The sequence below is a fragment of the Podarcis cretensis genome (assembly GCF_951804945.1).
Source record: "Podarcis cretensis genome assembly, chromosome: 3".
Taxonomy (NCBI): domain Eukaryota; kingdom Metazoa; phylum Chordata; class Lepidosauria; order Squamata; family Lacertidae; genus Podarcis; species Podarcis cretensis.
In genome coordinates, this window is record NC_137172.1 from 58,107,523 (window position 1) to 58,120,270 (window position 12,748).

At 37.4% G+C, this 12,748-nt stretch overlaps 1 protein-coding gene across 14 annotated transcripts in view; it reads left to right on the forward strand.

Annotated features, from left to right (window-relative positions):
• SYNE1 (spectrin repeat containing nuclear envelope protein 1) overlaps positions 1-12,748 on the forward strand; it is a 296,053-nt gene that overhangs the window by 254,504 nt on the left and 28,801 nt on the right. For all 14 annotated transcript variants that reach the window (XM_079971464.1, XM_079971452.1, XM_079971451.1 and 11 more), the window contains 4 exons: positions 6,717-6,904; positions 7,940-8,090; positions 11,021-11,203; positions 11,389-11,526. In XM_079971464.1, coding sequence (XP_079827590.1) covers positions 6,717-6,904; positions 7,940-8,090; positions 11,021-11,203; positions 11,389-11,526 — 660 coding nt within the window. The remainder of the gene's footprint in view (positions 1-6,716; positions 6,905-7,939; positions 8,091-11,020; positions 11,204-11,388; positions 11,527-12,748) is intronic.

A 12,748-nucleotide genomic window follows, 5' to 3' on the forward strand; every position in this document is an offset into this window, starting at 1 on the left:
GAATTGTATCTAAAAAGATGCATGAAGGCAATGCAAATTGGTGGAGTTGCTTCATTTTGCAAATGGGACAAGCAGTTGTAAATTTTGCTACTGGAGATTGATCCAGGAAAGTTGTGCACTGTGATGCTTCCAAATAAACAGCTCGGGAATCCTATTCTTCTGCATTATTATCCTCCAATTTCAGTGTAACAAAAGTGTGAATGGCTATCAGAAAAAAATCCATATAGGAGTCAAAGAATCATAGCTCTCTCACTACAACTGAAAAGCTACTTTTGGCAAGACCCAGCTGTAGCTTTTACAATGTCTAAAGTGAAAAGGCTGAGCACAAATTTACTCATTACCTTTACACTGGAATGGATGGATTAGTCTATTTTGGGTCCACATCAGTTTTGCATATGACCATTCATAAGTCTGTGTTTCTACATCAATCTGCAGCTTTAAGAAAGTATCCAAACAAAAATGTGCATTTGGATTAGATAGATAGATATAGCTATATCACAAAATTTCTAAATGTATTTTGTCCTAAAGTTAAATGCAGTGTTTTGAGTATTTTCTTTAATTAAAGAATTGCAAAATTCAGAGGAATTCAAAATTTGATTCACACATTAGTCCAGGAGATGTTGCATTTTGCATAGTTAACTCCCCCTCCAAAAAAAGCCAGCATGGGCTGGCGGGGAGAGGGCAGATCGTTCCATCTGGCAAGCAGAAATGCTTGGGCTGATAGAATGATCGCCTTGGCATGATGTTGAATTCCACCCATGGTGTCTTCTTGATAGAGCTCACTATATTGGAACTTTTCCAGTCTTTCTGCTTCTCCAAAGCATGTGTCTTCAGGAAACATGCCACAGGGCTAAGATTAATAGTGAAATCCTACCTAGAAAGTTAAATGGGCCTCACTTTCAGGTAAGTGTACATAGGATTGCAGCCTCGGGGTTTAAAGGCCATAGACTGGCTACAATGAAATGTATGATGTAGATTTTGACTGGGGCATACAGGTACATATGGGCACAAAATTACATTACCTGGTTAATATCTAGTCACATCTTGCTTATGCAGATGTTTTTCATTTGGAAAAGATCACAAGAATACTGTATGTGCACATGCACAAAAAAATAAGAAAAAAGCTTTAAATATGGAAAATATAATACTCTGTAATACTGTGAACTAAATTTCACTGAACTCAGTGAGACTTATTTCTGAGAAGGCCCCAGAAAAAGGATTGAACCATTAATATATTTTCTGTGGGGGTCATTCTTTACCCCAGATGCATATATCTTGCAAATCCTGCAAGCTAGTGACTCTGCAGCTTTGCCCAGACACTAGTACTAATATATTCAAAGTAAAACTAGGTACCATTTATTCACAATTATACTCTGGCATAGCAGTGTATCTAAAATGGGTTGAATTTGTACCCCACAGTCAAAGGGTACAGAGTTGAAACTAATGGACCTAACTTAGTTGTTAATTTCAGTGCCCTACTCTGAGCTTCTTTCTTTCTTTGACGATCACTCATGGCCGAGTAAGATTGTCTTCCATGAAAACATGTTTATATTACTACTTAGAGCACTGTTCCTGGTGTTATATTTCTTGTTAGACACACACACACACACACAGACACACACACAATATTCAAGGAATGGAAGAGAAGAAAGGGCATAGTTTGAAACATGGGAGGAAACTAAACGTTTTGGAGAAATGTAAACAAAGCAAAATGTTGTCAAGGAAGGAGCGTGAAATGTTACTGGAACTTCAAACCAAGTGACATCTTCTCACTGGAAACTTGTCCCATAGTTATATTTTTTTATTATTTTTTTTTTTTATTATTATTAAATTTTGACATAAATATATTTCACAAACATACAAAAGACAAAATGAAAAAGAAAAAACAGAAAAAGAGAAAAAAAACAAACAAACAAAACATGAAATACATACAACTTTGATGACATTGATCGACTTCCCTTTATCTCGATTTCGGAAATTATTATCTTGTTTATCTATCTGCTGTGTCTATTCCTTAATAAAACTTTTTACGTAGTAAGCGTTATCTCATGCCTACTGTGATTTCTATAAGTACATATGTGTTTCTGATCAACATTTTAATTTTCCCCTTGTCTCTATTTCCATATATATCCTAAATTTATCCCATTCATTGTTAAATTTTGCACTTCTTTGATTTCTTATTTTCTGTGTCAATTTAGCCAGCTCCAAATAATCAGATAATTTAAGTTGCCACTCCTTTAGTGTTGGGATTTTTGGTGTTTTCCAGTACTGTGCTATGAGGGTTCTGGCGGCCACCGTTGCATATTGAAAAAAGGTTCTATCTTCTTCTTTGATATCCTTACCAATTATCCCCAGCAGGAAGGCTTCGGGTTTTTTAACAAACGTGTATTTAAGAATTTTTTTTAATTCATTATAGATGGATTCCCAAAATTTTTTGAGAATCTCGCACGTCCACCACATATGAATGAATTCGCCCTCCTTGCTCTTACATTTCCAACACAGTTTATCGCCCGTTCTATACATTTTATGTAGTTTTACCGGCGTTATGTACCATCTGTACATCATCTTATACATGTTTTCCTTTAGTGTCGTGCATGCTGAAAAATTCATATCTTTACACCACAATGCCTTCCATTTGTCAAACTCTATGTTGTACCCTAGGTCTACCGCCCACTTCACCATTACATCCTTTACTTCCTCGTCCTTGGTGTCCCACTCAAGTAACTGGTTGTACATTTTTGATAATAATTTTGTTTTACTTTCTATTATTTCAATCTGAAATCTAGATTTCTTGTCATTTATTCCGATCTTATTATCTTCCCTCCACATTGAATTAATTTGATGGTACTGAATCCAGCCAGTCAGCTTGCTTTTTATTTCTTCATAAGGTCTAATCCTCCACCCGGATTCTGTTTTGGTTAGTAAATCTTCATATGTCCATCTTTCCCCCTCTATATTTAATTTTTTAATTGTTAAAATGTCTATTGGTGATAACCACCAGGGCGTTTTCTGCTCCAACAGTTTTTTATTCCTTTCCCACACTTCCAGCAGTGGCCCTCTGAAAATGTGGTTAGAAAAACCTTTATGAACCCTTCCCTTGTCTTGCCATAAATAGGCATGCCAACCGAATCTTAGATTAAACCCCTCCAGATCTAACAAATTTTTGTTTTTGATGACAATCCAGTCTTTTACCCAACAAAGACATGCAGCTTCGTAATATAACCTCAAGTTTGGAACCGCAAGGCCACCCCTATCTCTTTGGTCTGTGAGCAATTTAAATCTGATTCTTGGTCTCTTTCCCTGCCAAATGAATTTAGAAAGTAATCTCTGCCATTCTTTGAATATTGAGGTTCCTCTAATTATCGGTATATTCTGAAATAGGAAGAGTAATTTAGGTAGTAAGGTCATTTTAATCGCCGCCATTCTCCCCAACCACGAGAGATGTATTCTATTCCATGTATCCAAGTCCTTCATTATTTCTTTCCATGTTTTCTTATAATTATTTTCAATCAGATTTATATTTTTCATAGTTAACCAGATTCCAAGGTATTGTACTTTTTTAGTTATTTTAATTCCAGTTTGACTTTCAAGATCGTTTTTGGTTTCTTCTTCCATATTTTTGGTCATTATTTTAGTCTTTGCTCTGTTCAATTTAAATCCGGATAATTTTCCAAATTCCTCTAGTAGCTTTAACACTTTGCCGACGCTCTCTTTTGGTTCTTCCAATGACAGCATAAGATCGTCTGCATATGTTTTCAGTTTATATTCTTTCGCTCCTATTTTTATGCCACGGATCTCTGGGGTTTTTCTTATCTTGTTTGTGATTATCTCTAAAACCATGATAAACAACAGCGGTGACAGAGGGCACCCCTGTCGAGTGCCTTTTGCTATTTCAAACTGTTCTGTCAGGGTATTGTTAATAATTAATCTAGCTCTTTGTTGTGTGTAGATTGCTCTAACTCCTTGCAGGAATATGCCATCTATCCCTGATCTTTCCAGGCACTTTATCAGAAAACCCCAGGAGACATTGTCGAAAGCCTTCTCGGCATCAACGAACATTAAAGCAGCGGGAATTTCATTATGACATTCTAAATATTCAATGATGTCTATTGTATGTCTAATGTTATCTTTTATTTGTCTGTTGGGAAGGAAACCGGCCTGGTCAATATGGATGAGATTAGTTAAACACTTTTTAAGCCTGTGTGCCATTATATCTGCGAAGATCTTGTAGTCGTTATTTAGTAATGAAATCGGTCTATAATTCTTGATGTTAAGTTTGTCTGAATCTGGTTTCGGAATCAACGTGATATAGGCTTCTTTCCAGGATGCTGGCATTTTTCCTCCTCTTAGTATCTCGTTGATTACGTCACATAGTACTGGTGTTAAGTGTTCCTCTAGGACCTTGTAATACTTGGCAGATAACCCGTCTGGGCCTGGGGCTTTCCCCAGTTTCATCCTCTTGATTGCCTCTCGGATCTCCTCTATTTTTATGGGTTTATTTAAGGCGGTTCTTTCCTCTTCTGATATATTTTTGGGACTATTTTCTTCTAGATATTTTGCGATGCCCGTTAAATCTTCTTCTTCTCTTTTGTATAAGTTCTCATAGAATTTAAGGAAGTTCTTTTTTATTTCATTGGGGTCTTCCAAGACTTGTTCTTCAACTTTTATTTTATTGATGGTACTAAATTTTCTTCTTTTTCTCAGTTGCCACGCCAGAAACTTTCCAATTTTATTTGCTGATTCGAAGGACCTTTGTTTCATTAACTTTATTCCCCATTCCACCTCTTGGCTTATTAATATCGAGTATTCTGTTTGGAGCGTTTTATATTGTTGCTTATAGCCATCGTCATTTGGGTTTTTTATCATATTTTTTCGCATTCTTTCAATTGATGGATTAATTCTTCTTTTTTTTTCTCTTTAGCCTTTTTTCTTTGGGTATTTTGTTGTATCAGGAGGCCTCTTAACACAGCCTTGCTAGCATCCCATACTGTGTCTATACCTGTCCCTTTGTTGATGTTTAAGTCAAAGTAGTCTTTAATGGTAATTTTAGCTTTTTCGATCACTTCTTCTTTTTCAAGTAGGTAGTCATTCATTCTCCATCTGTACAGCCCTTGAATCTTCCACTTTAATTGTAATGTTATTGGGCTATGATCCGATAAGGTTCTGGGTAGAATTTTGCACTTCTCCGTTCTTATTATTAGTTCTCTTGAGATCCATATCTGATCCAGCCTGCTCCAGCTCTGATGTGGTTCAGAGAAATGGGTAAATTGGGAAACTTGTCCCATAGTTATAGCTATTCTTGCTTCACAAGAATAATTCCAGGATTTAGAAATTTTCAGTAATCTGAGAATTATTGTTGTACTGTTCAAGTTTAGTCCAGAAGGGATACTGTAAACTGTTGAATCACATGCTTAGGGTTAACTTCTTTTATGAGGATGATTCCGTTGCCATATGACCCACCCACCCATCCATCCATTTAATAATTTCTTTTCGTACTGAAGATATCACCATGTACTGTATACCACACATGCATCTCACATGAACCTTTTTATCTGTTGAATTGTTTCCAGCCAAAGCTGGCCCTTGAGGAACACATACCATCCTGTATTTTACATTAGCCTGTATTTTAAAATAATATAGTTATATTTATCCATATTCCTCCAAACAGGGATCATATGGGACCATGAAAGATGTATATATGGCACAGCATAGCAGATACAACCCAGAAGGCACCAGTTTTACTCACCATTGTTCACATCAGTAATTCTTGTCTGAGGCAACTCCTGTTGAAGTTAACAGAAGATGCACACTTGCAGTGTTTTGTGAATTGTTATCTAGATAATTTACTAGATCAATTAGGCTCTGATTTGAAAAACAAAAATCAATATTTGTTGATCAAAAATGTTCACTAGTGATTAAAATTAAGCTACTTGCCTTTGTTGGCATATTAAATATTGTAAAACTTAGTTTAACATAACTCCCTTTAATTCCAGACTTTAAGGTTTGTATAAACTATGCTAATTACTTACCACAATAAGTTCCCAGCTGGTTAATGATAGAGAAGTGATGATAAAGGCTAAACAAAGACAATTTTAGTTTTCAAATCAAGTCGTTGCAGGGAAGCACTTTGGGTGCTTTGAAGCTGTCTGACACCTGAAAGAGAAGTTACTCAGAAATTCAATTCATTTGATCATATAAGGATTGTTATTTCATAATTAAGCAGAGAGGTTTAAGAGGATTTTCAGGGTTCAAAGAACTGCTCCTAGATATACTCAATATTAAATTGAAAGAAATGAGTGCTTACTTTGTGTAATCCATAATATGTATATCAATGTTATCAGCATAACTTTTCCCTTCTTTTTTTAAGCAAAAATATTTGTGCTAATATAGCTAGTACAAAAGGCTTTGCTTTACTTTTACTTTAGAAGAACACAGGTGGGTAGGTGTGGTGACTGACTGCTTCCCTCTCCTCCCTAAATGTCACTATTTCAGTGGACCTTACTTTTCAGTACATGCACTTAGAATCTGAGTCAAAAACTGTTGGACAAGTTGATAACCACTCATCACAGAATGGCTTTTTTGTAATCAATTGCCAAATAGGCTGCTTTCATCCATTTCTGTTCCAAGTTTGCCTTGCTTGCTTCTGCTGCATATTTTTTTTAAGCTTGCCTCCTCTTTTGTCTAAGATGTTTACAAGCTCATCTGTTGACCTATAGGAGCTGCAAAGGGACATAGAGAAACATAGCACTGGAGTTGCATCTGTCCTCAACCTTTGTGAAGTTCTGCTCCATGACTGTGATGCTTGTGCCACTGAAACAGAATGTGACTCCATCCAGCAGGCCACACGGAACCTGGACCGAAGGTGGCGGAACATCTGTGCTATGTCAATGGAAAGGCGACTCAAGTAAGCGCTCGACCCAGAGAGTCCTCAGATGATCCTCAGTATATCTTAGAATGGATGAAACCTTGTCAGTTCTGTATTCAGCAGAGTACCCGCTGCTGAATCTTGGCCCAAATCTTTGGGCTGGATCTCAACAGATGGGCCCATAGAGTTGTGTGCATATAGTTCAAGCAATCTGATTGTGCATATATAGTTGAAAGAGTCTGTCACTGCTGCACATCCTAAAAACATATGTTTTGCATGCAAAAGATCTCAGGTTCAATCTCTAGCCTATCCATTCAGGGCTGGGAAGGACGCTTCTTTAAAACCCCAGAAAGTCATTGCCAGGTAGTGTAGACAACACTGAGCTAGATGGGTGATTGATCTCTATATAAGGTAGTTTCCAACATCACAGTGAATGTTTTGGGGTGTTGGTTATTGTTTTTTAAACCCATTGATAAGTTTATCTCGATGACCATTTTATTTCCATTGATGATTTACAATTTAATGCTGTGCGTCCCTGTATGATTAGTAATTTGCTATACTGCATGATGGACATACCAATTCATGTGCTAGTGAAAGGAAGCCTCCGGGATGTTTTGTCCCTTAAATTCAACATTGGGTAACTACAGAGAATTTAACACAGAGAGAAAGTTTCTTTTTGTGCTCAGAAATCATCAGAGAGCAGCTGTAGTTTGTAAAAGCAAGATTGCATTTCTGGACCTATTCTGCTCAGCACTTGGTTTACTGTACCCTTATTATAAACTTCTTACAATTTTTATATGAATTCCAAATGAGAATTTGCCATGTATAAAGAGAAAAATCAACAGCCCACAGCTGTCTTGCTCCAGCTCAGCCAACGATTTTCATTGCTTGTTAATCAAACTTACTGTCAAGCTTTGGTTAAGAACCAGTTATTGTTCAGTACAACTATTGTTTGCTTGGGCATGCTTAAGTTTGCAGTATGATTTCCCTGTTGCAGCTGGTGAAGTAAATGAGAAGTTGAAAAATCATTAAAGTGAATCACAGCCTATCCTCATTTTTCATTTTCTGCTTCAGGATTGAAGAGACATGGAGACTATGGCAAAAGTTCCTGGATGATTATTCTCGCTTTGAAGATTGGCTAAAAATTTCTGAAAGAACAGCTGCTTTCCCTAGTTCTTCTGGCGTACTGTACACGGTTGCTAAGGAAGAACTAAAGAAATTTGAGGTGACTTGTTACATTTGAAATATATTACCTTTTGATCCTATTACAGCAGTGAGCGTATTCTTGCCCTGTCAGAGAACATGTTACTTGATAGGGAAGTTCTTTATTAATATAGAATGATTAATACTTTTGCAGCCATCTCATGAGAAATAATTGGCTAGAGACAAAGAAAGCTCACTCTTTCCATAATGCTATAGGCCTCAGTTTCTTCTGCCCACCCACCCCTTCTCCTTTAGTACAGCTACAAGAAGGCAATAAGATGTTTTCCCTTCTGTTTTTAACTCACTGTGGTTAATTCTTAAGTCTTAAACCAGACAAACTAGTTAGTGTTAACTCTGGGTTAAGTAAGCAAGCTAGCTTCAAATCTGGTTAATACTGGCTTGTTTTCCTAAACTGTATTTCAACACCAACCACAGTTGATGGTTCCAGCCTAACAAGCATCCATGGTCAGTTGAAAATTGGAAGCAAAACCTTCTAGTCTCATCCTTGAGAAAAGTGGCAAGAGGAGTGGGCACAAGGCTCATGCATGAATGCTAAATAGTGAGTTAGCAACATGTGTGAATGCAGCCATTGTTTCCAAATCATCCTTTGAAGGAATGGGATTTTGTCTTTACTTCAGGCCCTCAAGAGTCTTTAGTTACTGCTTAATTCAGGCAAACCATAGGTAATCTTTAACATTCATACCAGTATTGGAAAACAGCTTCAAAATATAGGTTTTAAATCTGGTTTGGTGAGCATATGCAAACCATAGTTTGCCAATTTCAATGCAAGCAAGCTTTGCCTGAACCAGGAAGCAGCTAACTGGCTCTAATTGGCTAATTGGCATGATTTAGGGGACTGAAAATATTTCATGTGAACACTATGAGTTTTTTGATTGTACAGTGTAGAGAACTGTTCAATACATTCCTTACCATCCAATTTTACGCAAGTTATTAATTTTTTAAAACTTGGTAATTTCCCACCATCCTTTCTTTTCTCTTTAATTTCATTTGCAAACTATTGCCAGGCTCTTCCAAGTAGAACTTCATCATGCAAACACTCATATGCATTATTTGGTTTGCAGGATGAGTAATCAATTTCTCTGAAGAAAAATGTTCTTCAAACTTTTCTTCTTACTCATTTCCTTTGCCCCTAACTCACTGAAGATTCATATATTTAATGATTTCCACTGAAACTCAACCAAGTATATTTTATTAGCCTTTCTTATTAAAACTGGCTTGATTTCGTCTTGAAGCTAGTGCCCTGTAATTTTTGTCTCATCTCCTTTTATTCCGACTGTTTCAAATCACTTTCCCCTTCCTACATGCTGAATTGTATAATTACTGTTGAATAAAAATTCACTGTTCACTGAAAAGCTCCAAAAATATTTCTAGCTGGCTTTGGAACTTTTCTTTCATTCACTATTTCTATATTCTGTCACAGAATAAGGATTTAAGGTGACAAAAGGCAAAAGAGGGTGAGATTCCTGTAACAATTGTGTAGAAGAGGAACAGCATCACTTTCTGAAATGTCACTTTCTATATACAGTTTCTTAAAGGCACAGGAGCCTCTCTTTGTTTGTGAATCGTCACACCACAAGGTTTTTAAAAACCATACATTGGTCTTTTCTGTAGAGTTTGTATGTACCAAGAACCTAAATTGTTATCAAGATTGGTCTTGAGTTTCTCTGATTATGTCCTTAATGGTGCTTTTGGTTGATTATCAGGATGAGGATTCTAAAATTCTAGCTTAGCTGATGTGACGGTTCTCACTCATGCCATTGCCATTAACCGGTGACTGGGGCTTCAGGCTTAAACACACTCACCTAGGAACAAGTCTAAATGACTTAATTCATTTGTGTGACTGTGTGACTTAATTCTGAGAAGATATTTTTTGAACTTCACTGTAAACGATGTTGCTAAAGTCAGTTTAGAAACATGTTCTTGTTAATACAGCACTGAGAGCTTGAAAGCATGTGCAGCTGTCCATCCTTTGAACAAAAGTTACTAACAGATTACATGGCAACTGTGATTCACTAGACATAAGGGCTGCCTGTTATAAAATGTATTTGTGATACATTTAGAGACAGGTGCATTTTGTTTCTGCAAGAGAGATACTTTGCTGATCTTAACACATGTTTTGTTCCTCTGATTACCATTTCCATTGCATTTGAAAACTCTCTTCTCTTCTTTTCTCTTCGTTCTTTCTTACCTATCCACGTTTTTACTTTCCACGTATTGACATTTAACCTGAGTTGTTAATTTATGGGAAGAATCCTGTGGGGACTTTTGCTGCTTCAAAACTTTTAATAACTCAAGGAAAAACACCAAGCTACAGGACAATGGAAAAATTATGACTAGGATCTTTAGCCAATTTGTTGTAATGGAAAATTCATTCCCACTCCCAATGTTGATTTAGCACACCCAAACACACACATTCACACACACACACCATCTACTTTGTTTTCCAAGAGGATGTTTTGTAGGATCACAAATGATTACTGCCCAACATCCTAAGTCCTTGAATTCCCATAACGAAAAAGGTTTTGATCATATGAGACTCACAAATGGAGAGACTGATGTTGTACTTCGGTCCTGCTTGCGGGCTTCCCATAGGCATCTTATTGGCCACTGTGAAAACAGGATGCAGCACTAGATGTGCTTTTGGTCTCATCCAGTGACATCCCAGTATCACATGTGTTGTGTAGCTCTGGAGTCACTTAAGGGAAAACTGAATTGATTTATTCTTAGTAGAATATTGTAGCACCAATCAAAAGTCACTTCTTAAATTACCCCTTCATACATGCATGTAATATCCTTGATAGTAATTTCCATCTACAAAGATCTCTTCTCTTCTGTGGTACTGTTGCCAAGGTCAAGGACAAGGAAAATACAAACCATGATTTACAGAGGCCAGTGCTCTAATAGGCTCTTTTGTTGCTGCTATTCTTGTAGGCTTTTCAGCGACAAGTTCATGAAAGCCTGACTCAGCTGGAACTGATTAACAAGCAGTACCGCCGCTTGGCCCGAGAGAACCGCACTGACTCTGCTTGCAGCCTCAAGCAGATGGTCCATGAAGGAAACCAGAGATGGGACAATTTACAAAAGCGAGTGACCTCCATCCTCCGCAGGCTTAAAGTATTTCTCCATTCGTAGTTCATTCCTTATGGTGGTATATTTTGGGATCAGGGGAAGGGGGGAGTTGCTGTTGAGAACATTGCAGCTTTATCAATTGATGTGGTAGTTGTGGTGGTTCTGTTTAAGTTATGTTTGATAAAGTTGAAGGCTATAAGCATTTAAATTAGGTTTATTTCCTTTTTTAGCATTTCATTGGTCAGCGTGAGGAGTTTGAGACGGCACGCGACAGCATTCTAGTATGGCTTACAGAGATGGATCTACAGTTAACCAACATTGAACATTTCTCAGAGTGTGATGTTCAGGCCAAGATAAAGCAGCTCAAGGTATAGAAATGCAACCTATAGGCACACAGGAACAAAACAAAACAAAAAAAAACCCAATAAGCACTTTACACATTATTTAAAAGGTTTATTCGGAGCAAGTTTCATAAACATGAAAATGGAAAGGAAAGCACTAAGTGGGATTCTCAGCCCACACCAAGTAAATCAGTTCTGGCAAGCGAAAGCAAACAGATGACATCTGAAAGTTTAATTGTTTGTTCACGAGTTGCTTTTCTTTACCCATATTTAGAGAAGAGATGGAGAAATGCCCAGCACAAGTCACTGGGTTGTATCTAAAGTAGCACCAAGTAAGCCTTTCATCAGTGCAAGGATTTCCACTTGCCCAAGAGCACTACTTTCCCAGCGTGCTCCCTTAATCTGTACTGGATTTACCCTCAACCCTCCACGGCAGATATGGGGAGGGGACAAGGAGCACACAAGGGAATAGAGAGGAGAAGGTCCCTTTGTACAAGTGAACATTTTTGAGCTGAGGGGACATTTTGGTTTTGTCCTAACTAAAGATTTGTCCTAACTAAAGATTCTTAGATGGAAGCTGCTATTATTATTATTATTATTATTATTATTATTATTATTATTATTATTAAGATGGTATTATTAGATGGTATTATTATTAGATGGAAGCTGAATCAGGCTATTTGTCCATCTAGTGCAGTATTATCCACACAGACTGGCAACAGCTCTGAAGGCTTTCAGACAGTGAATATTCCCATCCCTACACAGAGATTCTGGGGATTGAATCTGGACCTTTTGTGAAGTATGTGTTCTGCCACTGAGCCACAGCCCTTCCCTTCCACGTCACAGTGGGAAACAGTAGATGGAGCAACGATTAAGGGTCCATCGTCATTGCTTCTCTTGGTGGCAGTTGTGGTTCCCCATACTCAGGAGTTCCTGGATTCAGGTCTTCTGCCAAATGTCTAGGTTCCTGTGATACTAGTGGCATGTTTTGTTTTGTTTTGAAGTCAAGTTGACTTTCCACCTGTGTGCCTATTTTGCATTAGCTCTGCAGTGTAAAACAACTAAGGATACTTTTGTTCCAGGAATCAGGTCTGTGTGGTGAAAGGACTGAATATAGACTCCTGACAGTAGATAGGATCACATCAGTCTTCTGTCTGAACTTGCCCACAAATTATATCATTTGGGCTATTGCTGAAGGCACCATGACTGAACAACTGTGTTGTAGATGGTGCCTCAAAAAACACATATA